Source organism: Setaria italica, chromosome VII (assembly GCF_000263155.2).
Source record: "Setaria italica strain Yugu1 chromosome VII, Setaria_italica_v2.0, whole genome shotgun sequence".
Classification (NCBI taxonomy): Eukaryota; Viridiplantae; Streptophyta; class Magnoliopsida; order Poales; family Poaceae; genus Setaria; species Setaria italica.
The window spans coordinates 14,599,628-14,626,350 of NC_028456.1; the positions used below are offsets into that span (position 1 = coordinate 14,599,628).

The following is a 26,723-nucleotide window of genomic DNA, read 5'->3' on the forward strand; positions in this document are numbered from 1 at the left end:
CCCTCCTAGACTGGAAGGCGACCGTGGGCCAGGAATTCCCCAGCGAGGGTAAGACCGAGGCTATCATCTTCAAAGCGTTCTTCAAGCGGGGATTCGGGATCCCAGCTGGAGATTTCTTCCGTGGGTTGCTTAACTACTACAAGATCGAGTTAGTGCATCTCAACCCTAACTCCATCTTGGACATTGTCATTTTTGTCCATTTTTGCGAAGCATTTCTCAGACCCCCCCCCCCCCCCTCAATCTCTAGCTCTACTTGTATCAATTGAAAGTGGTGACAATGAAGGGGAAAACAAGAGTAATTAGCGGCTGTGGATTTTCGCTGCAACCAAAAAGTGTCACCGAATATTTTGATATGCAACAAAAGGGTACGAACAAGGGGTGGCACAAGGAGTGGTCCATCCTCACCAACCAGAAACATGTGCTGCCACCCCTCCTCGAATTCACACTCGTGACAAGGCTGGAGGGGTTGAACCAGCCGACCTCCAAGGAGATGGTCCAGGTGAAACAGCTGCTGAAGGAGATCGCCGACCTGAAGGCATGTGGGCTATGAGCATCTATTTTTGCCGAAGGTTAACGCAACCTATCAAGGATAGGGTCCACTCGGCGTACTAGTACTCGGGTCCATTGGATCGAAGCTGGTAGGTACAGCGGAAGGTTACCCAGGGGGAGGTCGCCAGCCGGGTGTCCGAATTCTTTTACGGCGTCATCAAGAACAAACGCTACCCCAAAGCCTATTTCCTCAAGAGGCCGGCCGACCAGGTAAGATCTTGACTCCATCATTTAATTATCCTGTTTTGGATCATCAATTTAGGATTCCTTGTAAACTTGCTCTTTAACCTTAATCCTATTCTTTTCACATATGAAGTTGCTCATTTATATCTTGTTTCAGTTCAGTTGTAGATTGTTATTGTTCTGTTTCATGATTGGATCTGGTTGTATATTTTCGTATTGACCGTCTTTGATAGGTTTAAAATAGCAACAGTAGCAAGTTGAATTATCTTTTTCTACTGATTCCTGTTAAAATTGTCTCTGTTTTGTTTTGCTCTGTACCTACCCTATTTTCTTCTCTGTTAGTAGCTTCAACAATCATTATTCTTCAGATATTTAGCAACTGGATTTCATTCTGTTATTAGAAAATGACTTCAATATAGTTTATTATCTATATGATATATGTTTGTACTATGTTTTGTCTTACTCTTTGATTTAATATAGGGCATTGATCATGCTTTGTGTTTTATTCAATTTTTCATTGTGTCTGACCATCACTATCTAGCCTACAAAGTTTCATTGATGATCTTGCACATATGAAGTTGCTCATTTATATTTTACATTACTAAGAATATTTTACATTACTTTCTTAGTATTCTTACTTTAAACAGTGGGATGTAACTCCTTCGAACTGCATATGTAATTTTTTCATAATGCATATGTAATTTTTATGGGTTCCGAATATGGTATTTTTCTGCTAGATCTGATGTGTCTTGTTTGATTTGTTTTTATATGTCAATACTTTTTTGTATTTAATTCTTTATGTATTAAATCTTTTTGCTGTTTATATTAAATTTGGGTGAGCAATCCTTGTTTCACTCAAATTTTAGTACCCAGATTTTGTGGGTGATTTGGCTGCCGAAATCACCGGTGTGAGGGCAGCCAACAAATCACCTAGATTTTTTATTCTACATAGATTTGGGTGATTTGTCTACCCAAATCACTCAGGTGATGAGAGCCCTCAAATTACTCGAGTGATGGATAGACAGACCCAAAATCATCAGTACGAATGAATCCAATATATGATGCAAAACACTTTCTTTTTATTATACAATTATTATACAATAAACTAGAGATATTTGCATTAACAGCACAAGCACATTAACTCGGTAACTTTGAGCCCAAAAGAACCCAAACTTAACTGAAGTGCTTTTACATCATCACTCGAACTGCATCCAAGGGATGTATACACCACAAATCTCGTCTTCAGTACATATTGTAATGATCAAAAGCGCTATATATCCAATTCAAATCACAAAGATTTGATATCTTGCCAGCGCCAGCCGCCAAGCAACAAGAGGCCATCAAGACAGGGCGACGTTTAGCTAGTGTTGGGTGTTCAAGCCAGGAGCGAGCACCTCGTCGATGAGCCTGTCCAGGTTGCGGATGGACCTTCCGCCCGGCCTCGCCGCGGCCACGGCGCTCTCCCTGAGCTCCGTCACGCGGCGGTGCATCTCCTTCCCCTTCTCCCCCTCCATGGCCTCCCGTATGAGCGCCTCCACCTCGCCGCGCCTGACGTCGTCGCCGATCTCCATCCCGATGCCCCACTCGGTGCGCTTGAACCGGCAGTTGGTCTGCTGCTCCGCGAAGAATGGCCAGCACACCATGGGCACGCCGCCGCAGATGCTCTCCAGCGTGGAGTTCCACCCCGAGTGCGTCAGGAACACCCCCACCGCCTCGTGCTCCAGCACCGCCGCCTGCGGGCACCACGTCGACAGCATGCTCCGGCCCTCCGTCGCCGCCGCGAACCCCGCCGGCAGCCCGGCGCCGCCGGAGTCGCCGCCGCCCTTGACGAGGTCCGGGCGCACGTTCCAGAGGAAGGCATAGCCGGTGTTGGCGAGGCCCCACGCGAACTCCGCCAGCTGCTCGGCGGACATCACCGTGATGCTCCCGAAGTTGACGTACACGACGGAGCGCGGCGGGCGGCCGTCGAGCCACCGGAGCGGCGCGTCCTGCTCCTTCCACAGGTTGGAGCCCATGGCGGCGACGGGGCTGTCCCGTGGCACGGTGTTCCGCGCTGCAAGCGGGAGCGGGCCCACGGTGTAGACGGGCGGGAGGAGTTTTGACATGGCGTCAAGCAGCGGCGCGTCGAGCTCGTCGAAGGTGTTGATGACCACCGCCGACGCCTGCGACATGCCGGCGGTCTCGTGGATGAAGAAGTTGAGCATGACGTCGTCCGGGTCGGTGGTGCGGACGAAGCTTGGGAAGTCGCGGAGGCGCAGGTCGGCCGGCGCGGCGGGGACCCAGTCGATGACGGTGTCGAGGTAGCCGTCGGTTAACTGGGCCTCGTCCCGGAGCGGGACGAGGCCGCGGTCGACGAGATGGCGGTAGTGGTAGTAGGTGATGAAGCCGCAGGCGCTGGCGGTCCAGAGCGTGGCGCAGCGGAGCCCCAGCTCCCGCGCGGCGCGGAGCGCGAACGTCATGGTGCTGTCGGCGACGACGCAGGTGACGGCGGGGCGGCCGTCGCGCTCGGCCTCGTCGTTGAGCCTGGCGACGAGGTCCTTGAACCGCGGGAAGCAGGTGGTCATGGTGGAGTGGCAGAGCGCCGGGACGTCCTGGGTGGCGTCGGCGTCGCAGGGCGGGAGGCCGTCGTCGATGGCGGCGAAGCGGAACCCCGGCGCGCCGTCGAGCGCGCCCGGACCCCGCGCGCGCAGGTGGCGGCGGTGGTTGAACTCGTTGTTGACGAAGGTGACGTGGAAGCCCCGCGCGTGGAGGAGCTTGGCCAGCTGCAGCATCGGCGTCACGTGGCCCTGCGCCGGGTACGGGATCATCACCGCGTGGGGCGGCTGGAGCTGGCGCCCCTCCCCGTCCGCCGGCGGCAACGACCCCATGGCTTGCTCGGACCGGTACGGTGGCGCGCGCGGAAGCTGTTGCTGGAACTGGTGGAGTGGCTACGTTGGTCGTGTTCCACTTGCACTTGAGCTCCTGCCGCCGTTTGCTATACACGGAGTATATATATCTCGTGTTGGCGAGAGAGGTGTTGGTGGGCGTGGTGGATCGCCGGGGATCGGGTGGCGCCGATGCGGTCTGCGCGGCGAGATCGATGGTGATCCGTGCATTACTGTACGAACCATATCTCATCAATCAGTGAGCAGAGCACGCGGCGCGCGAGAGATTCGTGGCCGTGCGGTGGTGCACGCACGCCGCGCAGCTGCGACGATTTTTTTATTGTTGGCGTACGGCGTGTGATTTGTTGGGATCGCGATCGATTCGTACATCTGGGATCTTCAATCAAAGGTTGGGCAGGGCATCGTGTGGTCCATGCTTGTTGCTCTTCCTTTTTTCTGTTTGCACGTAAAACAAAAACCAGGGCGGTTAAGGGATCGTCCGTGCGTTGGGATTCTTCGCTTTAATTTGATCCCATATCATGGCCGGCCAAGTACACTTCATGGTACAGGTTATTAGTGGTAATCTCGCAAGTTGGTAGTGTTGAGAGACAAGCGAGAGGGACAAACGAGAGGGACAAGCGAGAGGGACAAACGAGAGGGAAAGATCTGTATTTATTCAACTGGAGAATGTACAATATATACATAGAGAGGAGCGTCAAGAACGGACATGTGCGTCAATTCCCGAGCGCCGGTGATGTCGGTTCGTGGGAAGCGCTTGAAGTTTTGATCACCCTCCAATTGAATTATTATTCCTTCAAGATATATGTTAAGAAATCTTAGAAATATATATGTAGATAGATATATCAAGTAAAACTCCTCAAAACCCCGATGAGAAAATAAGGAGAATAATCATGATATATAAATGTTTCTTTGGATCCTTGTCAGTGAAGCTCATAGTGTAGTCCAAAGAATTATATGCTTATAATCACCATTGTTAAAAACCTTCATGGGGAAAAATAAATGATGAAGCATATAGCTTATGTTGATATTACCTCATTAAAAACTTTGGATGAGAAATCTGAAGGGGAAAAACTCATACAAAGAAAAGAGTGTAATATGATGGCATAACAAGTTATTTTATCAGAGAGAGATACTCCCCTGATTCTTGCAAGTCTTTGAGTTGTCTCATACCAATCCCCACAACACATTTTTGGAATGAAGAGTATGGTAATGTCTTTGTGAATAAATCAGCAAGATTGTCACAAGGCTTTGTCTGCAAGATGTTTATGTCCAAATTTTGCTGAAGCTCATGAGGATAAAACAATTTAGGAGCAATATGTTTGGTAATATTGCTCTTAATATAACCTGTTTCCATCTGAACAACACAAGCAGCATTATCTTCGTAGATAATGGTTGGTGATTCGAGGGAACCAGTTGTAACAACTCTACCTAAATTAAGTGCTTTTAAATATAAACCAGTGGTTAATCACTAAGTAAAAGAAGTGAAATGACCATTTTAACCCTAAGAAGCTGTTTTTGGAGTTTAAAATAAAACTTGAGATTTTATATACAAACTTAAAATTCTGCCCAAATAAGAGTTGTAAAACATTTAATTTCAAAAAGCTTTTGTTAAAGGCACTTTGACTAATTCGGAGTGAGAGGAAGTCAAAAATAGCAATCAAAATCGGAGTACTAAAGAACCCTATAAACCTCCCAAGTCCTGGAATTCAAATTTTCATCCAACTTTGCAAGCTGTTATCTCATGATTACATATCTAAACCCAAGTCAGGCTCTTAATAAAAGTTGTAGTATCTCGAGTGTGTTCCAAATTTGTTACACTGCCCCAGGTCCAAATCGAACCAGAACCTGTTCAAAATCTTGGTCAAAGTTGGGTAAAACAGTTAACTCAGCCCCTGAGCCCCACAACGCTAAGTCTGAAAAACTGCTCAGAGTGCACCTCTTGGCGAGGGCGTTCCTCCAAATTTCTGAACTAAACTTAAGAAATACCCTAAATAGAAGTTGAAGTCCTCAGTTTGGAGAGCAACTCCTTTAATAACACTTTGGTCTAATTCAACTTGGAAGCTGCCCTAAAATCGACTCAAACATAGCTAAGTTTCTGAAATCCCACCTCTCCGGCCAATTTGACTAAGTCTGGATTTTCAGATTTTTGGCCAACTTTAGCACAAGATATCTCCAAATCCTTTCACAATCTAAACCAGCACATTAAACCAAGTTTGAACTACGTCCAGAGTTGAACAAGTTTGCTTAAAAGAGTTTTGAAAGTTGAGTTACAAAATCTTGAGGAAGGAGCTCCCAAAGCTGGTCGGGCTTACTGCCCCAAGGGGCCTCGACGGCCGCGCGCCGCGTGGCTGCCGGCCACCGGCAGCTCGCCGGCGCCCTATCACTGGCGAGACAGCGACAGGGCGAGGGCCACGGCGCCCAACCCACGCCTGCGACAGGACGGGGCGAACGCCGAGCTGGCCAACCGCCGGCCGCGCGCGTGCCCTTCCCCCTGCCACGTTTCTGCTCCGCCCAACCGTGCTTCGCCCACCCGCCGGAGAAGCCGCCACACTGACAACACCCCGCGCCTCCGCCCGCTCGCCCAACCCCCGCGGTAGCCCTCCGCTTCGCCCGCCCGACAGACCGGAGGCCTCAGACATGCATCGCCCGAGGCCAATCGCGGCCGGAGACCACCCGGAGCTCTGCCTCCCCTGCCCAATGGCGCCGTTGGCCAATGGCCGCCTCGCCCGCGCACCCGCCGCTCCCAGCCTTATCCTTCCTCCATCGGAGCCCCGCCTCGACCCTCTGCTCCACCGTTGCCCTATAAAAGGGTCACCCTCACCGTCAACGCCACCCTTTGCCACCGCCCACAACCGCGCCACTGCTTCCTCCTCTGCGCCGCCGCTAAGCTCCCATGGAGCTCACACCTCCACGCCACCCCGCACTCCGGCGACTTTGCCGCCCGCTTCGCCACCCCTCCGTGCACGTCGCCGAGCATCCCGTGGCCTCCCCGACGCCGCTGGTGTGCCGGAACGCCGCCTGCACCGCCGCCAACCGAGCTCTGTCGCCGCCGCCACGTTCCGATCCCCGCCGGCCATCTCTGTCGCCCCAACCCCGCCAAACCAAGCTCAGCTGAGCCCCCGCACCCCTCCGGCCACTTGTGGCCCCATCCCCGCCGGCGAACCGCCGGGGATTTCCTCACCGCCGCGCGTGCCCCGGGGACGACATTGCGTCTCCCCCTTCTTTCCAGGGGCTTGGGCGCAAAACTTAGGGACCTCTGCATAGTTAAACCATAGACCCAGGGGCTAACTTGCAAGTTTACCACGGCTTTTCTTTTAAATAATAGCCAGAAATATGGTTGAACTTTGGAAATGCCCAGTAAATCGTAGAAAAATCATAAAAATGCCAAACCACTTTTGTTGGAATCCTTGCTCTGTCTAGTTCCTAAGAAAAAAAAGTTTGCTCATGTTACTGTTGTAAATAATATCCTATACTTTTAATCATGATTTAGGCCTTTTAAATCCTAATTAATAGAAGAAAAGTGGGGAAAATATGAAACCAACTCTGTGATGCTTGTTTCTATGTGTAGAAGCTCAGAAAAATGGTTAGGGTCCTGGTCTAACACTTTAAGTCACTATTTTAACTTTAAATTGGGAATCTAAGTTTAAATCTTCCTTTTTGCATAAGTTTTGATCCAGAGCTCAGAAGAATGTGAAACTAGTTGGTTTAACTTTTTTTTTGCTGTGTAGTTTGCAGGAAAAATATAAGTTGTTGTGCAAATCAGAAAGAAAAACACCTTCCTTGTTAAGCATGTTTAATTAAAAGGAAAATAGAGTAAATAGTTATCCTTCTCCAAAAATTTATGAAAAATTCACCAAAGCTCCTGTAACATACCCTTAACACACTGGTTAAGTTTCACCCTCTGTTGCACAGTAACTTTGAAGATAGAAAAAGTTAAGCTCATATTATCTTTAATAACAAAATGCATGTAATTTGTTTTTAAGTCATCCTATGGCCCCCAAAATTTTATGATAACCTAGTGATGGCTTAAGTGAGGTGCTGTAATTTTATCAATGCCTTTAGCTACTGTTTGGATATGAAGTCATTTTGGTTAATTAATCAACCTAAAGGAATAAAAGAAAAGCACAAATCCTAATACGATAAATAAGTAAAAATTGAAGGAGGTACATAAAAACATTCAGAAGTAAGTAACTATCCTAATACACCCGAATCACCCAAACACGACCTTTCACTCTCTTTATGCAACTCTAAGTGCAAGAAAACTATATATGTACACAATCGCCATCCAACTCGAACTCAAGTTTAAACCGACCACATTCGTTTGAAGTTGCATGAAAGTTTAACCTCGTCAAAGTGAATGTGGCTGTTGCAACTCCTTGTCTTAAGCCATGCCTTGTGTCGTTGAATAAACGCGCGAGTCCAACTAAACTTTTGCATGTGCATGTCGTATAGAAGCAAATCTCGCCGATGGAACCTATGAGCTCCACCCGGCACCGGAGGAAGACCCCGCTGCGGAGCTTCACCACTTGGAAGGCGAGCCCGAACCGGATCAAGACCCCGAGGACCCACTAACTTTTCCTAAAGGCAAGCCCCGGTGCATGGATCCCCTGTTTTACTTTATGCAAATTGTGGATGCTTATGTTTGCGCATTTACATGTGTAGGAGTTGATTGAAACCGTAGATGCATGAACTTAGTACCTTGTTTGAATACTAGTTGCTAAAGTCGAGTAGTTGCAATGCTTAATAGGTTTCGGTAAAAGTCGAGTGGTTTCCTGTCACTCGCGAGTTATAGGAGTTGAATGTTTATTTATGTTGCAACTATAAGGATGACGGACGGGGTCGGGCTTATGTTCGATACTTGGTGGTTTTCCCCGTCTGTCTAAAGGAAATTGATCTAAGGTCGAAACGTGTCGGCGTTCGTGATCAAGTGTTTGAAAGTACTAATCTCATACCTAGTATGGGATGGGGAAGCCTAACTGGGACGTGGCTTATACTCCTGCTGTCCTTGGAGGTTCCCATGGTGCATCATGTGGGTGCAGTGGCGGCCACAGTACGGCAGAGGCTGGGACTGTGGAGCATTGCACGTCAAAGGCAGTTTGGCCCTGACACGTGCCTAAGGTATCGATGGGGACGGCTGACAAATGAAGCGACCCTTCATGGTGCGCGGATGTCGTGAGATTAGGTTCGCCATGCATGGTTAATAAATTCGAATCGATTCGTCTGCCTCTCACAGTTTGGGACTACTTGATCGCTATTCTGCAATGAGTAATGATGGAATATGATGATGAGATTAAGTCGATGCTTGTTCTTTAATTACTTGGAAACCATGCTTGCTTAGTATGAGTTGCTAATCTAGACTGGATAAAGAACGTAGAACTTGAGCTAAAATATTGAAAGTAAGGACCGACTTTAGACGCTTTTGGCAAAGCAAACCCAGAGCCAGAAAGCCTTGCATGTCTCGGTCTTGGTAAATACAGTTTACCCGACGGGTCAGTCTTGCTGAGCATTAGTTGCTCAGCCTTGTTGTGGCTTAATCTTTTCAGGTGATGTCAATAGTTTGGTTGTTGGTACCACTTGGCCTACCCAGCTCCCTCCGGGCTGGACAGTCAAGTGGGATTCCTCCTCGGACGGCGAGGGCAGGGATTTTTGATGTCATGATCGTCTTCGTCGTGATGTCATGTATTGACGTTTAGCTTCCGCTTGTTTTATCCGACTTTTCGAACCTTGCAACTTGTTTGGATTTCAGAAACTCTGATGTAATAATTTGGGGGACTAAGTGAATGTGATGGAATGTTGTAATCTCTGTGCTACTCACCTTCGTGTGAGCGATGCTTCTCGATCCTGTTTAAGTGGTTCATCGGATGAAATCCGACAGTCAACCAGGCTGACTTGCTTAAAGTGCATAATCGTGTGTCAGGCGATTTCAATGCATTTTAGTTAGGTTAATTTGGGCGGTTCCGCCACACCAATACCACAAGACATAAGTATGTGGTTTACCATTCTACGAAGCCGTACACAGTCATGTGATGCTTTAAATAATGCAATTATTTCAGAATGGTTAGTGGATGTAGCTATCAAAGTCTGTTTGGAAGACTTCCATGAAATAGCAGTTCCACCTTGCAAGAAAACGAATCATGTTTACGATCTGGCATTGTGGGGATCAGATAAGTAGCCAGCATCGGTATATCCAATCAAAGCGGATCATTATTTCCCTTGAAGAAGAGGCCAAGATCTTTTGTGCTATTGAGATATTGAAAGATATTTTTAACTCCAGCCCAATGGCGTTTGGTAGGAGCATTGCTATATCTTGCTAGTAAGATACATAAGCGCACCAACAACACTAAGATATGGGAATCCAGGTTCCAATATCTCTTCTCCATCTTCCCTTGGTCTAAATGGGTCTTTCTCTACATCTAGAGATCTGACCACCATGGGAGTTGTAGACGGATATGACTTATCCATATTGAATTTCTCCAATATCTTTTGGGTATATGCACTTTGGTGCACAAAGGATTTCTGAAGGTAAGTGCTCAAGTTGTAGACCTAAGCAAAATTTGGTTTGACCCAAATCCTTCATTTCAAACTCTATCTTTAAATGATGACGTGCTCCATCAATATCTAGTTCATTGCCAATGATATTAAGATCATCAACATAGATGGAGATAATGCAAAATCCTATGGGGGATTTTTAAATGAAGATGCACGGGCAATCACCATTTTTTGTGTATCCCTTCTATAGGAGAAATTCACTTAATCGGTTGTACCACATCTTGCCCAATTATTTTAAGCCATAAAGTGACTTCTGCAACTTGATGTGATACATGTTGCGATTTGCCTTAGGATTCGGTACATCGATTCCGTCGGGAACCTTCATCTATATATCAAAATCCAGTGACCCATAGTGGTATGCGGTCACTACATCCATCAACTGCATAGATAGATGATTTTGTACTACCAATGATATTAAATATCAGAAAGTTATTACACTCATGACTGGAGAGTAAGTCTCATTGAAATCAATGCCGGGTCTTTGCATAAAACCCTGTGCTACAAGCCTTGCTTTATATATCACCACCTCATTATTTTTATTCCGTTTCTGAATAAAAACCCACTTGTATCCCACAAGAGAGATACCATGACGGTAGGCATTGCAGCCAAGAATACTTCTCTTTTGTAAAGTGAGGCTAACTCCGCTCAATTGCATCCTTCCATTTGTTCCAATCCGAGCACTTTTGGCACTCTATGATGGATTTAGGATCTGGATTAGGTTGAAGGCATTCAGCAATTTTCTCGGAGAAATATGAGTCCACAATTGTAGCTTTTCTATCAAAAGTCTACCCAGTCTCAACATAGTTGATGGCAATTTCATGTACCCTTATAGACTCATCGTGACTTCCGAAACGATGTCTAGGGTCTTTCGATGTCCCAGTCTCAGAAATGTGCACCAACGAGCTAGGTCGCGGAACATCACAATCCACTTGATACGAAGTATCCATTGGTGTCCGTCAGCTGAAGGTTGACTTCCATTCACCATCTTTCTTTGCTTGCTAGCATTAGAATCTCGCTTGGTAGCCATACTTCTCCCTCTCTTATTGTTGAGTGGGAGTTGAGTGGTTTGGTGCTAGAAGGTCGGAAGGAGAAGTGTGATTTTATTTGGTAACTCCACTCTTTCTGGTGCATTCCGAGCGGGAATGAAAGATTTAGTGACACCTTTGTAATTAATGAATGCATCTGGCAAATCATTTGCAATTTTTTGCAAATGTATGATTTTCTGAACATGTACTTCAAATTCTGTAGTATGTGGATCAGAGGCTGGAATACCTTGAGCATTCCAATCAATTTCCTAGCATTCTTTCTGGTACTTGAAGTCTCCCCCTAATGCCAGGAAACAATCCTCATCAAAGATAGAATCAGCATACCGGGCAGTAAATAGATCTTCCGTTAGGGGTTCTAAATACTTAATGATTGACGGAGATTGAAATCCCATGTAGGTCCCCACTTTCCTATGTGGGCCCATAGTGGTACGCTGAGGTGGTGAGATCGGGATGTACATAGGACATTCGAACTTACGCAAATGGGAAATACTTGGAGGATTTCCACATACTAACTGGATTGGGGAAGTATCATGATATGCAATTGGTCGTAGTTGGACAAGGTCGGCAGCGTGTAGTACTGCATGACCCCAACACGACGTAGGCAATTTGCAATTCATTAACAAAGGTCTTGCAATGAGCTTGACCCTTTTGATCAATGACTCAGCCAAACCATTCTGGGTATGGACATATGGAACAGAGTGCTGAACTTAAATTCCCAATGCCATACAATAATCATCGAAAGAATGAGAGGTGAATTCTGCAGCATTGCCCATATGGATTGATTGAATCTTATGTTCAGAAAAATTTGGCTTCAACCTTATGAGTTGAGATATTATTTTGGCAAATGCATGGTTGCGTGTCGAAAGCAGACACACGTGTGACCATCGAGTAGATGCGTCAATCAATACCATGAAATACCTAAATATTCCAGAAGTTGGTACAATCGGACTACAAATATCTCTTTCAAGGAATTTAAGTGGTTCAGCCTTGATTTTGAGAGGAGACGGCCTCAAAATCAATTTCCCAGTGGCACATGTAGTGCACACAAAATCGGAGGATTTGGGAAACTTTGCAGTGAGTAAATTATGACCAATAGAATTGCCGATAAGGGTGCCCAAGTCGATCATGCCAGGTGTGGAATGGATCGACATTCAGAAAAATTACCTTATATGCAACATGTGCAATGGACTTAATGTATGTATAGTACAACCCAGACGAGAGTGATGGAATTCTTTCGCATGTGCGTTTACCATATCCATTTTGTTTACTCAAGAGATGAAATTCTTCTTGATTGTCCTCCTGGGTTTCAACATGAATCCCATTTTGATGGATATCTCTAAAACTTAGTAGGGTACGAGTTGAATTGGGATACAAGAGTGCATCCTCAATTGTAATTTGTGTACCCATGGGGAGTATAATAGTGGCTCGTCCAGACACAACTATCACTGCATCGCGTCCAATAATGGTCAAAACTTTTCCATCTCTCTTCTTGAGAGTCTGAAAATATTTGAGCTCCCGAAGTATAGAGTTTGTGGTACAATTATCCACAAGGCATAATTCCTCCTCTGTTGAGTTGACATCATGAGACATCTATAGTGAAACAAGAAATACTAGTTAAGAATTCTTTATTCAACATATAGGTATACATAAAATTATTGAACATCTCATATAGAGTATGACATTACAATACATAAGAGTTTGTACGACTCAAAGTACATGAGTTCGTACATCTCAACTAACTATCAATTATTACAACTGGAATTATTGAGGAGTTTTGTACAACTCATACAATGAGTTTGTACATCTCTACTTATTACAACATCAACACATGACAAATATAAAACATCAACAACTGACTCGAGATAATATGATTGATGGTAGATCAATCCTTCAAGTGGATCAGAACACTAAGATTACTCTAAATCTCCAAGTGGATCCTTCGAGAAGTACTCGATGAGCATGCCATCCATAGGATTTTCTTCTGGAAGAGTGAGCATGCCAGTAGTTGCAACGGGGTTCACTTGATGAAGAGTAAGGTTGTTCTGTGGTTCAGTAGTAGCCTACTGAGAACTTCCAACCTCCGGTGTAGCCTCAGAAAGATTGAAGTGAGCTTCATATCTTGGCATGTCAAACTTTGGCTTCTTAAGAGATTTTTGATACAGAAGAACAAGATGTGGTGGGCAACAACACTCTTTAGCAACATGATTATTGCTACCACATATGTTACAGAGCTTGTGGCTATTGCCACAAGATGGTGGTGCCTTTCCCTTTCCTTTTCCACTCTTATGGAATTTACACTTAATATTGAATTTGCATTTACCAGCCAAATTCCTGGAGAAGTTATTCCCCTTGAATTCCTTCTTATTATCAGCATTATTATGAACATTGTAGTGCACCTCAGGCAAAGGAGCAGAAGGCGCTGATGAGCATTATTTAAACGAAGCTCATGATGCTTTTCTGCCTGAGACAATGTATCAATAAGATGAGAATATTGCTGGAAGTTGCTTGAGCGGTATTGCTGGTGCAATATCCAGTCCTCTGGAAGCATAGTAGATAGAGTTTTCTCTATCTTTTTGTTGAGACCGAATTTTGGAAATATGCTCTGAAAGGAAGGAATCGGCCGATGATGCAAAAATGATGAAATCTCTCCTAAATAAGGCTATTTGCAAGCTGGCCGCAGAAATCAGGAATGCGTGTGCTTGAAGAAAGAGAAAGCAAGAAAGCTAGAAGATTAAAAGAAGAAAATCAACTCACGTACGGAATGTTGAATAAAATATTCTGGAGATTAAAGTTGGTTAGAGATAGAGTTGGATTAATTAGAGATAGAGTTTTTTTTATTAGAAAATATTGTGTACATGGCTTGCCTTGTACGTGGTGCGTCAAAGGCCATCCGCCCTATAAATATAAAGGGTTCTGGTCATTGTAATTTTATCATCACATGATCAATAATACAACATATTTACCTTTACCTTTCGGCTACACGCCATTGCCCTAGGAGTAGGAGTAATGTAGCTTCTCGACGAGTTCCTTCTAGCAAGCTGGGCTGCATCGACCTCGATCTCCGGCGAGCTGCAAGTTCCGTCACCAGGTGTTCTAGGCTTTAACCACCGGGCGCATCGCTGTGGTTTCGTCTAGTTTCATCTACCAGTTATCGAGTATCTTGGATCTTTGACTTACGACGCATCGCTTCTGTCTCGATCTACGGTATTCACCAGTTATCCCGCCTTGATTAAGCTTGCATCGGCTGATATTTATCTGTTCTATCGTCTTGCCGTTTATGACATATTAACTATTATTAATTCTGTCGGAATAGACGATAGATCTATTTCTAATAGCCTGTTGCATCTTGATCTTGGCCATCCTTCGAGTCTTGTTGGGAGTAAGTTCCATTGTGATTGGATCATCGGCTAGCGGGGTTCAGATTAATGTCCCGCTAAATATTTCTAGACTGCAACTACCGGGCGCATCGCTGTGGTTTCACCTAGAGATATTGGTGGTAACGTTAGTTTAGATCTCATCGGCTTGTGGCTCTAGCTATGGCGGGGCAACAACTCAACAGCATCCTGTTTTCTATCGGCCATCTGGCTGATATTTATTGTAAATTATATTAAATCGGCTGCCTGGCCGATAAATCACTCACATTCATCAAGGTACTGGAATCGGCTTCACAGCCGATATATTTGTCATGATTTATTTTGTTGCACCATTATCGCTACTGTGCCAAGATTATATCGGCCTGATCGGCCGGTTGCCTCGAACTTCATAATGACTATCATCTCCTTGTCAGTTGAATGGTCAAACTGACTGGCACGCCCGCGCACACCACGCGCGCCGATTTGGATTCTGCACTGGAGTTAAGCAGATCTCCCAGGTCCTCATGTGCTGATGCAGGGTCCACCACCGCCAGGATTTTGCGTCAACACATTTTGGCACGCCTGGTGGGACACGGTTATGAGGCTCACGTTTTTATTTTTATAAAGATCATCTTCGGCCGCTGTATCGAGTTCATCGGCCAAATAAGTGATCATCGGCTTGTTAGAATTAGTTCAATATAATATTTCAACAAAAGCAGCCGATTGAGCAATTGCAAAAAAAAGATCAAGTCAAGTGTGCGTGTATATGCATGTTTCGGAGGGACCATCGACATAAATTCTAATGATGATTAAAAGATGAAGCTTCCTGCAAAGTGATTGGCTACTCTATCTGGGAAGAATTGTTTTTATCAAGCATATACGGGCCAATGTTGCAATTAGTGAGTAAAAAATGAATCGTGGATTGAAATAAGAGAAGCATCGGCTGATTGCTTCAAGCAAAAAATGCATCGGCCGATTGAGAAGCATCGGCCGATTGATTAGAAAAAAAAGTGTGGCATCGGCCGATGGAAAATTGGTTCAGCCGATTGAAAATTGGATAGGCCGATTGAAAGTTGTATCGGCTGATTAAAAAAAAATGCATCGGCCGATTGGAAATTGCATCGGCTGATGGAAAATGGGATCGGCCGGTTGGAGTTGTATCAGCTGATTAAAAAAAAAACAACGGCCGATCGTAGAGAAAGACATCGGTCGATTAGCATCAGAAAATAGAGAGAGGCATCGGCCGATTAGCGTCAGCAAAAATTAGAGAGAGGCATCGGCCGATTAGCGTCAGCCTGTTGGAATTAAAAAAAACAGAGAGCCATCGGCCGATTAGCATCGGTCAGTTGGAAATAAAAAAAAGAAGGGAGCAGCCAGCCGATGGAAGTTCAGCCGATGGGCAAAGGAATAAATAAAAGAAGAAAAAAAGGGGAAGCAGCTAGCCGATGGAGACTCCAACCAACCGGCAACAAAAAAAAAAGCCAGCCGATGGAAGGAAAAGAGCAGTCAGCCGATGTGATTTTTTTCAGCCGATTGCTACTTGCCATATTTTCAGCCGATGGTGCTACTTTTTTCCGCCGATAATACTACTTGCCATATTTCAGCCGATGAAGCTAAATTCCAGCTACTGATATGAAAGCTCTTCCGGCCGATTGGTTCAAGCAAAATTGCATCGGCTGATTGGTTCAAGCAAAATAGTATCGGCTGCTTATAGAATATATCGGATATTAATTTCGAAGCACGAAATATTCATACTTCGAAATTAGGGGGGCCTATGTGTTGACAACAAAAGCTTGCTGGTTACTGCACCAAGTTTTGGTGTCAACATACTTGATCTTTTGTTTCTACTGCCGGCGAATTTATCGGCTCAGAGTGGGATCAAGGCATCAAGCCGATTGGGTTCTTTATATTTCAAGAGGAGTCGATGTGGCTTTGAATATTGCAATCAGACGTCACTAGCTCTAAAGGCAAGCATCGGACTTCTATAATTAGTTTCGGAAAATGAAGTCTTCATACTCCGAAACTGGGGGGCTGTGCTGACACCGAATTATCAGACTTCTATAGTTAGTTTCGGAACATGAAGCCTTCATACTCCGAAACTGGGGGGCCTGTGTTGAGACCGAATTTTGGAAATATGCTCTGAAAGGAAGGAATCGGCCGATGATGCAAAAATGATGAAATCTCTCCTAAATAAGGCTATTTGCAAGCTGGCCGCAGAAATCAGGAATGCGTGTGCTTGAAGAAAGAGAAAGCAAGAAAGCTAGAAGATTAAAAGAAGAAAATCAACTCACGTACGGAATGTTGAATAAAATATTCTGGAGATTAAAGTTGGTTAGAGATAGAGTTGGATTAATTAAAGATAGAGTTTTTTTTTATTAGAAAATATTGTGTACATGGCTTGCCTTGTACGTGGTGCGTCAAAGGCCATCCGCCCTATAAATATAAAGGGTCCTGGCCATTGTAATTTTATAATCAAACGATCAATATACAACACATTTATCTTCTATTTACCTTTTCGGCTTCACGCCATTGCATTAGGAGTAGGAGTAATGTAGCTTCTCGACGAGTTCCTTCTAGCAAGCTGGGCTGCATCGACCTCGATCTCCGGCGAGCTGCAAGTTCCGTCACCAGGTGTTCTAGGCTTTAACCACCCGGCGCATCGCTGTGGTTTCGTCTAGTTTCATCTACCAGTTATCGAGTATCTTGGATCTTTGACTTACGGCGCATCGCTTCTGTCTCGATCTACGGTATTCACCAGTTATCCCGCCTTGATTAAGCTTGCATCGGCTGATATTTATCTGTTCTATCGTCTTGCCGTTTACGACATATTAATTATTATTAATTCTGTCGGAATAGACGATAGATCTATTTTTAATAGCCTGTTGCATCTTGATCTTGGCCATCCTTCGAGTGTTGTTGGGAGTAAGTTCCGTTGTGATTGGATCATCGGCTAGCGGGGTTCAGATTAATGTCCTGCTAAATATTTCTAGACTGCAACTACCGGGCGCATCGCTGTGGTTTCACCTAGAGATATTGGTGGTGACGTTAGTTTAGATCTCATCGGCTTGTGGCTCTAGCTATGGCGGGGCAACAACTCAACAGCATCCTATTTTCTATCGGCCGTCTGGCCGATATTTATTGTAAATTATATTAAATCGGCTGGATGGCCGATGAATCACTCACATTCATCAAGGTACTGGAATCGGCTTCACAGCTGATATATTTGTCATGATTTATTTTGTTGCACCATTATCGCTACTGTGCCAAGATTATATCGGTCTGATCGGCCGGTTGCCTCGGACTTCACAATGACTATCATCTCCTTGTCAGTTGAATGGTCAAACTGACTGGCACGCCCGCGCACACCACGCGCGCCGATTTGGATTCTGCACTGGAGTTAAGCAGATCTCCCAGGTCCTCATGTGCTGATGCAGGGTCCACCACCGCCAGGATTTTGCGTCAACACATTTTGGCACGCTCGGTGGGACACGGTTATAAGGCTCACATTTTTATTCAATAAAAAAGCATCTTCAGCAGCTGTATCAAGTTCATCGGCATCGGCATGTTGGAGTTAATTCAAATCAATATAATATTCCAACCAGAAGAGCTGATGCCAAAGGAAACAAAGCATCGGCCGATGGAATATAATCGGCAAGTATAATGGCCGATGGAATTATTTTTTAGCCAATGAAACTTTTTTTTTTAGGCCGATAGAAGTATTTTCAGCTGATGCAACATTTTTTTTAGCCGATTGGAAAAGCTCCAGCGGGTGGGCAAGAGAGAAATAAAAAAATGCATCGGCAGTTGTATCGGCTGATTGGAAGAATTAAAAGGGATCGGCCGATTGGAAATTGCATCGGCTGATGGAAAATAGGATCGGCCGATTGGAGTTGTATCAGCTGATTAAAAAAAACAACGGCCGATCGTAGAGAAAGATATCGGCCGATTAGCAGTTGGAATTAAAAAAAGGAAAGGTCGATTACTACTTTTGTTGGTAATCGGTCTAGCAAATTGCAGCCTAGAATATAAATGGTTCGGCCAGGATGAATAGTGGCAAGCATTAAACCGAAGAGCCAGCCGGGGCTAGTTGTGTACACACTGACGATAGAAAAATATATGAGATCTATTGAGTCATCAGGGACAGCCAATGACTAAATTTGCAAGAATCTCAGCCGATTGTGTAGTACAATCAGTCATCGGCTATGCCTCAACTCATGGGAAACTTCCAGCACCCTCAGATTGGAATGTAATGGCAGCAGAACGCTGGAGTTCAACTCCAGCCGATAGGAGGCCACGCACCCCCAGCTTTTGGAGTTCAGCCGATTGCCCAGTTGCCAAATCGGCAGGCAGGGGTTTAGCATCATGACGGACATCAGCAGGTTGATTGGGTAAATTAGATAGCCGATGTGATTCAGAATCATTTCGATTTGAAACCCAGGGAGCAGGGAGCAGGAGTACATGCATCGGCAGCCATGAAGGATATATATATATATATAAAGGGGATAGCCAATGGAGGAGTCTGACCTGAAATCAGATCGGCCACGGAAGGGGTATGAAGTTCTCCATTCGTTGTACACTAGGCGACCATGACGAAAGAAAGAGAAAAAGAAAGGAGCAGTCGGCCGATTGGGAAAAGAATTGATAAAAAAGGAGGAGGCGGTCGGCCGATGGGCAAAGGAACGAGTGAAAGCAGGGCAAAAGAAAAAAAGAAAGAAAGAAAGAAATAAGAGAAGCATCGGCCGATTGATTAGAAAAAAAAAAGAAAGCATCGGCCATATTGGTGCGTTGACAAAAGAGAGGGGCATCGGCTATTCGTGCATCTCCTTATTGATAAAAAAAAAATCGTCCGATTGAAAATTGGATCGGCCGATCAAAAGTTGTATCGGCCGATTAAAAAAAAAATTATATATATATATATATACATCGGCCGATTGAAATAAAGAAAGCATCGGCTGATTGCTTGGCCAATAAAAAAATTCAGCTGATTGGATCAAGGAAAATAGTATCGGCTGCTTATAAAATATATTGGATATTAATTTCGAAGCATGAAATATTCATACTTCGAAACTGGGGGGCCTGTGTTGACAACAAAAGCTTGCTGGTTACTGCACCAAGTTTTGGTGTCAACAGACTAATTTGTTGTTTCTACTGCTGGCAATGCCGATGGTGTTCTTTATATTTGAAGAGGAGTCAACGTGGCTTTGGATATTGCAATCAGACGTCATTAGCTCTGAAGACAAGTATCAGACTTCTATAATTAGTTTCGGAACATGAAGCATTCATACTCCGAAACTGGGGGGCCTGTGTTGACACCGGATTTTGACCAATCCTATAAATTCAGAGTACGAGATAATCGGAGTCACGTACAACAATAAGAAGCAAGCATGCATGCACATGGGCACGGAGTCCAAATCGGCTTCATTGGATTGATCGGCAAGTAGAGGCAAGGATGATATAAAGGAAAGGCCAGCACGTCTGGATAAAAATAATTAGAATATACAACATGGATTCTGGTGCACTTTACATGCCATGCGTGGGAGGCTTCCAGAATAATTATGCATGCGGCCGATCTGTGCATGTACGGGAGGTTGTTTCATAGAATAAAATATTTTAGAGATAGAGTTGGGTTAGTTAGAGATAGAGTTTTTTATTAGAAAAGATTGTGTACGTGACTTGCCTTGTGCGTGGTTAGATGCCGATTATGTAACGTCCGCCCTATAAATATAAAGGGATGTGGCCATTGTAAAGAATAATCACACGATCAATAATACAACATATTTACCTTTACCTTTCGGCTTCACGCCATTGCCCTAGGAGTAGGAGTAATGTAGATTCTCGACGAGTTCCTTCTAGCAAGCTGGGCTGCATCGACCTCGATCTCCGGCGAGCTGCAAGTTCCGTCACCAGGTGTTCTAGGCTTTAACCACCGGGCGCATCGCTGTGGTTTCGTCTAGTTTCATCTACCAGTTATCGAGTATCTTGGATCTTTGACTTACGGCGCATCGCTTCTGTCTCGATCTACGGTATTCACCAGTTATCCCGCCTTGATTAAGCTTGCATCGGCTGATATTTATCTGTTCTTTCGTCTTGCCGTTCAGTTTGCTTTAATTAGCTTTAGATCGGTTCATCACAGACGATAGATCATTTAATAGCCTGTTGCATCTTAATCTTGGTTACCCCTTCGAGTGCTGTTGGGAGCAAGTTCCATTGTGATTGGATTTATCAGCTGGCGGGGTTCAGATTAACGTCCTGCTAAATATTTCTAGACTGCAACTACCGGGCGCATCGCTGTGGTTTCACCTAAAAATATTGGTGGTGATGTTAGTTTAGATCTCATCAGCTTGTGGCTCTAGCTATGGTGGAGCAACAACTCAACAACATCGTGTTTCCTATCGGCCGTATGGCTGATGGTTATTGTAAATTATATTAAATCGGCCCGATCGGCCGACTCTATCGAACTTCGAGAGAATTATCTCCACCTTGTCAGTTGAATGGTCAAACTGACTGGCACGCCCGCGCACACCATGCGCGCCGATTTGGATTCTGCACTGGAGTTAAACAGATCTCCCAGGTCCTCATGTGGTGATGCAGGATCCACCACCTTCAGGATTTTGCGTCAACACATTTTGGCACGCTCGGCCGACTCCAACTTGGAGCAAATTTCTTCATCGAACTTCATCTGTTAAGATTCCACGGATTTTCTTCATCTGTTGAGTTTCATGTGCCAGAATGAGTTCGATGAACTTCGGCTGAACCAATTTTCTTCATCTGTTGGCTCTTTCTCGCAAAACTTCAACTTGGAGCAAATGCTATAAACAGCATGATTGTAGTCTACAACGGTTTTGAAGTCTTGCATATGAAGGTGATTCCACTGATGATTGGCTGAAGGCCAAATGAGTTCCTTCTGCTGTTCATAACGCTCTTTAAGAGCCTTCCATAAAGCAAGTGGGTATCTTTCCATTCGATACTCTTGTTTGAGATCTTTATCGATGTAGAGAATGAGAAGAAAAAGAGCAGAAAATTTCTTCTTGTCTGTAATGGGGGGAGCCCTATCAATAGGCTCTTGTATAGCCTCAACAATCCCACGAGAAGCAAAGTTAATTTTGATGTCCGAAGCCCAAGTTGGGTAGTTGTGCCCATCAAGGGCGAGTTCATCAAACTCTTTATTTGTCATGTCCCTACAATTATGGCCATGAATTACAATTAATTTAAGGAGATAAATTAAGAATCACAATGGTGATGTTGTAAGCTCAAATGCAAAATAAGAAATCACATATGATATGAGGGAAATGTAGGTGGAAGACCGTACATTTAGAGTTAATATTCTAAGAATTAGTAAGCACATTATAGATAATCTCTAAATTAATGGAGTAGATCTCCTACTAGTGGGCAAGTAGCTTGCTGCCTAAAAGCATGGTCTCTGGGCAGATATGTTCAAAAGGAAACATACCGTAGCCAATGCCTAGGTCTCCACTACTCTATACTTGACTAATTATCAAAATCAAACTTAAATATCCTCACATATTCACTTGGGAGAGCATGTATGGGCAATCATCTGAAAGATGTAGACCTCTTAGCGATGGGCAAGAAACTTGCTGCCTAAAAACACGGTCTTAGGGCAACTAAATTCTATAAAAGAACTTACCATAGGCTGCGCAGCCGCTGCCTAGGTCTCCATCACCCTATGCTCCAATCCCAACAGAAAAGTATGTAATTTTCTTTGCATGAGATCCAGTATAATTAAGTGCAACTTAATTAAAGGATGTGCTAAGTTAAAATGCAATATTTGAAAGAAAATTGCAAATTAAAACAAAGCAATAAGTAGAGTATGTCTTAGAAAATGCGAAGGCATAAATACTAAAACATATGAAGTAATTCATAAAACATGATCTGAATTGCATAAAGGACAATACAGACATGTATGTACAATTACAGGCAACATCAGGGGTCTAAACAGTAAAGTACATAGACACATAACACTAATGAACTGTTAAGATAGAATTATTATCTTGCACAGGGACTAGAATGTAAAATTCTGCTGAAAATCAAAAGTTAAAAGATAACTGTAGTGACGGGCTGAGACAATTTCCAATTCAGCCCGTCACATCCTTCGGCCCGTGGTAGCCTTTGCAAGACTGTTGAGGCCCGTCTGCCACTTGGGTCGTCAGTCCGGCCCATGAGCCCGCCATATCCGCCGCGTATAAAGTGGTGAGAGGTAGCAGTTAGGGTTTGGAACCCTACCCGCCGGCTACCTCTGCCATGGCCACAGCGTCACTGCCGCTGACTGCCCTCGCTACAGCGGATCCGTGCGGCCCTCAGGCCCCGCGTCGGAGGAGGAAGCGGCGCTGCCACCCACGCCGTTGGGGAGATGGCGATGTCCGGTAGGGATGAGTCCTGGCCGGTGATTGGTCGCCACGGAGGCGTGGCGACAGTCAGAGTCCACAGCCACAGCGCTCGGGCCGCGGGAGAAGGAGGCCGGCTGCTAGCAGCGCTCCGCGATGGTGCCCGCGGTGGAGCCGGATCCCGACAGCATCGGGTAGGAGAGCAGCGGCGGCGGCGACTAGCGACGGGGGAAGGAGCCCGTGGAGGTAGCTCCAACTCGATCTCCATGGGTTCTTCCTCCGGCGACGCGGCGGCGACGGCGGCCTACATTGGAGCCGGCGACGACTCCAAGGCCAGAGGCGCGAAGCACTCCGCCTGATGCAAAGGCACGACTGCGGTCCATCCATGGATGATGCAGAAGTGCACGTTCTGCACCTAGACGCAGCGTGGTGGGTCGACGGCGGCGGTGGCACACTCGGTCCAGCACCGGCGCACGGCCTCACTCCGTCCGCGCGGTAGTTGAAGCTTCAGCGGCCACCGACGCTCATGCGCGTGCCGCGACAGCGGCGTGCAGCGCGGGGGCCAAGGGGAGCTGCAACCATGGCATTCCAGGCGAGGAGGCCACGGCGCACACCACCAGGCATCGTGCCTTGACGGACTGTCAGGGAGCGGCGGACCGAGCGGTTAACGATGTGCTGGAGATAGCGAGCGCGAAGGTGGCGAAGCTGATGAAGGATGGAATCAACAAGGGCATCAATGGTAGGCATTGTTGTACCTTCAACCGCTGGAGGCCACTGCCTCCTTATTTTTCCCGTCGAACTCCAACTTCTCCTTCTTCCCGATTGCTTTTCTCTCGGAGCAGTGCTGATAACATATTGGAAGTAATGTAGAATGAGAGACAAAAGAGAGGGAAAGATATGTATTCATTCAACTGGAGTTTGGACAATATATACATAGTGAGGGGGTATCAGGAACGGACGCGCGACACAACCATCGCGTCGGTTCCCGAGCGCCGGTGATGTCGGTTCTTGGGAACCGCTTGATGGATTAGATCACCGTTGATCTCAATGTTTTGTAACAGGTAGGTGCAATGCAAGCTTCCAGATCGAGGCCGTTCTTGCAAAACGCTAATTGGTTCTCCGAGCCTCTTTGTGGCTTTGTGGGGCCATGTGCAGTAACATCTCGCATGCAGCTGGTCACCATGCTGCATCCTTGGATGTACTTGCATGTCACGATCCCCGGACGTAGAAGTGTAGAACAAGTGGAGAAGGTAGAAAGAGACGCGGCCGTGCAGTGTGTGGTGGCTGTAAATCGGCACCGGGTAGCCACAGCTAAGCTGTGCTGTACTGCACTCTCCCGCAACGCACCAAACAGACCCCCATCTCCTGCGTCTCTTGTCTTGCGGTTGTTTTCGCTTGTCGCTGCCGCGTTGGCCGCGCCGGTGCCGGTGCTGTTACGGCGCACGACCATGTATATCCTGCGGTGAAAATTGCATGCCATGCCATCGGAATAAATAAACCTCCTGAAAAATGTCATTTCTTGTATGCTGCGACGAAGACATTTGAGGGAGCTTCGGTGTTGACGCCACAAAAATTATTAAGGGGTGTTTGATACCACCCGCTAAAGTTTAACACATGTCACATCGGATGTTTGATATTAATTAGGAGCATTAAATATAGGTTAATTACAAAACTAATTTACAGATGGAGTCTAATTTGCGAGACAAATCTATTAAGCCTAATTAGTCCATAATTTGACAATGTGGTGCTACAATAACCATTTGCTAATGATGGATTGATTAGGCTTAATAGATTCATCTCGCGAATTAGCCCAGGGGTTCTACAATTAGTTTTATAATTAGTTCATGTTTAGTCCTCCTAATTAGTATCTGAACATCCGATGTGATACTGCTAAAGTTTAGCACCTAGTATCCAAACACCCCCTCAAGAACGGGAAATATATATATTAATCAATTCCTTCTCCTTTGTACAACCGGTCTTTTTTTCTCCTTACTTTCTCTGTCGTAGACTGAGTAGTTCAGGAGCTTCGACGATAGGTTGCACAAGCTATTATTGTTTGAGCAAGTACATTGCTTACCTCAGCAGTCTCGTAGATCATCTCATGCAGTGTCGATTTTTGCGATGTGAAGGAGAGATGGTGAGGAGAGAGAACGAGATTGTTGTTTCGCGAAACAACCATCTCATAGGCTAGATTTTAAGATTATGAGATGACTACTTCACCATTGTACGAGTTGTGGTTACCATGCAACTCATAATTTTTCTTTTTTTCATACCTATATTAAGGAAATAGAATTACTATGAGACAACTTAAAAAGATAAATCATTGTACGGATTGTTTGTCAAGTCGTATTAAGGTTACGTGTCAATGCATGAGATCGTCTATTAGACGACACCAATATACTTGCGCTTAGAGTTTTTGAGGTTTGGGGTTGAAGTGTCAGGATTTGGGTTCCGGCAAGTTTTCCACCCATGCTGAGCTTAGTGGGAATGCCGGGGAGGCGGCCGGTGATGAGGATGTCAATAGGCGGGGTAGTGGAGGAACAACTGTAGAGAGCAGGTTGGGACGGGAGCGTCAAGTCAATAATCCTAAAGGGATCGAGTTAGTGTGTTACTGGTAGAGAAGGAGAAAGAAGAGCGAGAAAGAAAACGATTTGACGGTTCAAATGTAAAAGAAAAAAAAACACTAAGACATAAAACTACCCTTTATGTAAAACTCAAACTTTTTTAAAAAAAAAAACACATTAGTGATGCTGTGAGCCCGTCTCCCTCCCTCTCGCGCGCCGTTTCTCGTGTGATCGACTTGCCTACATGGAGCTAGGCAGCTAGCGTACCGCGTGCGCCGCTGGCTTCCGGACGGCCATGTCGCCGTCGTCACTACTCGTGGCATATACGCATGCCGAGATGGATTCGGTTGGATCGTGTGACCGCCGGACAGCCGGAGTCAATGCTTAGTCCAAGCACGAGCGCCGCAGCGCATGCACCCGCGTTTAAAAAAAAAAACTGTGCAGGCAATCATGCACCGTCGCTGTCATCATGTGGTCGTGGCTGCTAGCTGCTGTCCAGCTGCGGCAGGTTACGGGGGCGTTTTCTTCCCGTGTCTTATTTTTAGCACGTGTCACATCGAATGTTCAGATACTAATTGGCGTTTTCTTCCCGTGTCTTATTTTTAGCACGTGTCACATCGAATGTTCAGATACTAATTAGGAGTAGTAAACGTAGACTATTTACAAAATCAATTACATAAGTGGAATCTAAACGGCGAGACGAATCTATTAAGCCTAATTAAGACTAATTAATCCATCATTAGCAAACATTTACTGTAGCAACACATTGTCAAATCATGGACTAATTAGGTTTAATAGATTCGTCTCGCCGTTTAGATTCGTCTTATGTAATGGGTTTTGTAAATAGTCTACGTTTAATACTCCTAATTAGTATCTAAACATTCGATGTGACGGGTGCTAAAAATAAGTCAGTGGAAGAAAACGGTTCGTGCTTTGTTGCTAGTAGTTGCTACGTGGCGTCGGTAGAAAATGCATGGTCGATCAGGGCAGTGACTTTGACACAATCACACAACGCAACTCGCCTTGTCGGGTTGCTGGCAGTTCGCGAGGTGTAGAACAAAAAATATCACCTGCTTGCTCCACTACTGTCATGATGGGCCGGCGCACTCGACCCTGCCTGGGCTGGCCAGATCGGTAGAGATGGATTGGTGGCTGGGCTGGGCTATGACAAGTAGAGATGGATTGGTCCAAAGGCCCCCCAACGGCGACGGCCAGCTTCTTCGGTTCTTCTCTTTCCAAGCCAACCGCGCAG

General features: G+C 45.4%; 1 protein-coding gene across 1 annotated transcript; it reads right to left on the reverse strand.

The window, feature by feature from the left end:
* Nucleotides 1-1,791: 1,791 nt before the first annotated feature.
* Nucleotides 1,792-3,771, reverse strand: LOC101784514 (7-deoxyloganetin glucosyltransferase). Its single transcript, XM_004975219.3, has one exon. It carries the CDS (start codon nucleotides 3,597-3,599, stop codon nucleotides 2,094-2,096), a length of 1,506 nt encoding a protein of 501 aa, XP_004975276.1. The 5' UTR covers nucleotides 3,600-3,771; the 3' UTR covers nucleotides 1,792-2,093.
* Between the last annotated feature and the right edge of the window lie 22,952 nt (nucleotides 3,772-26,723).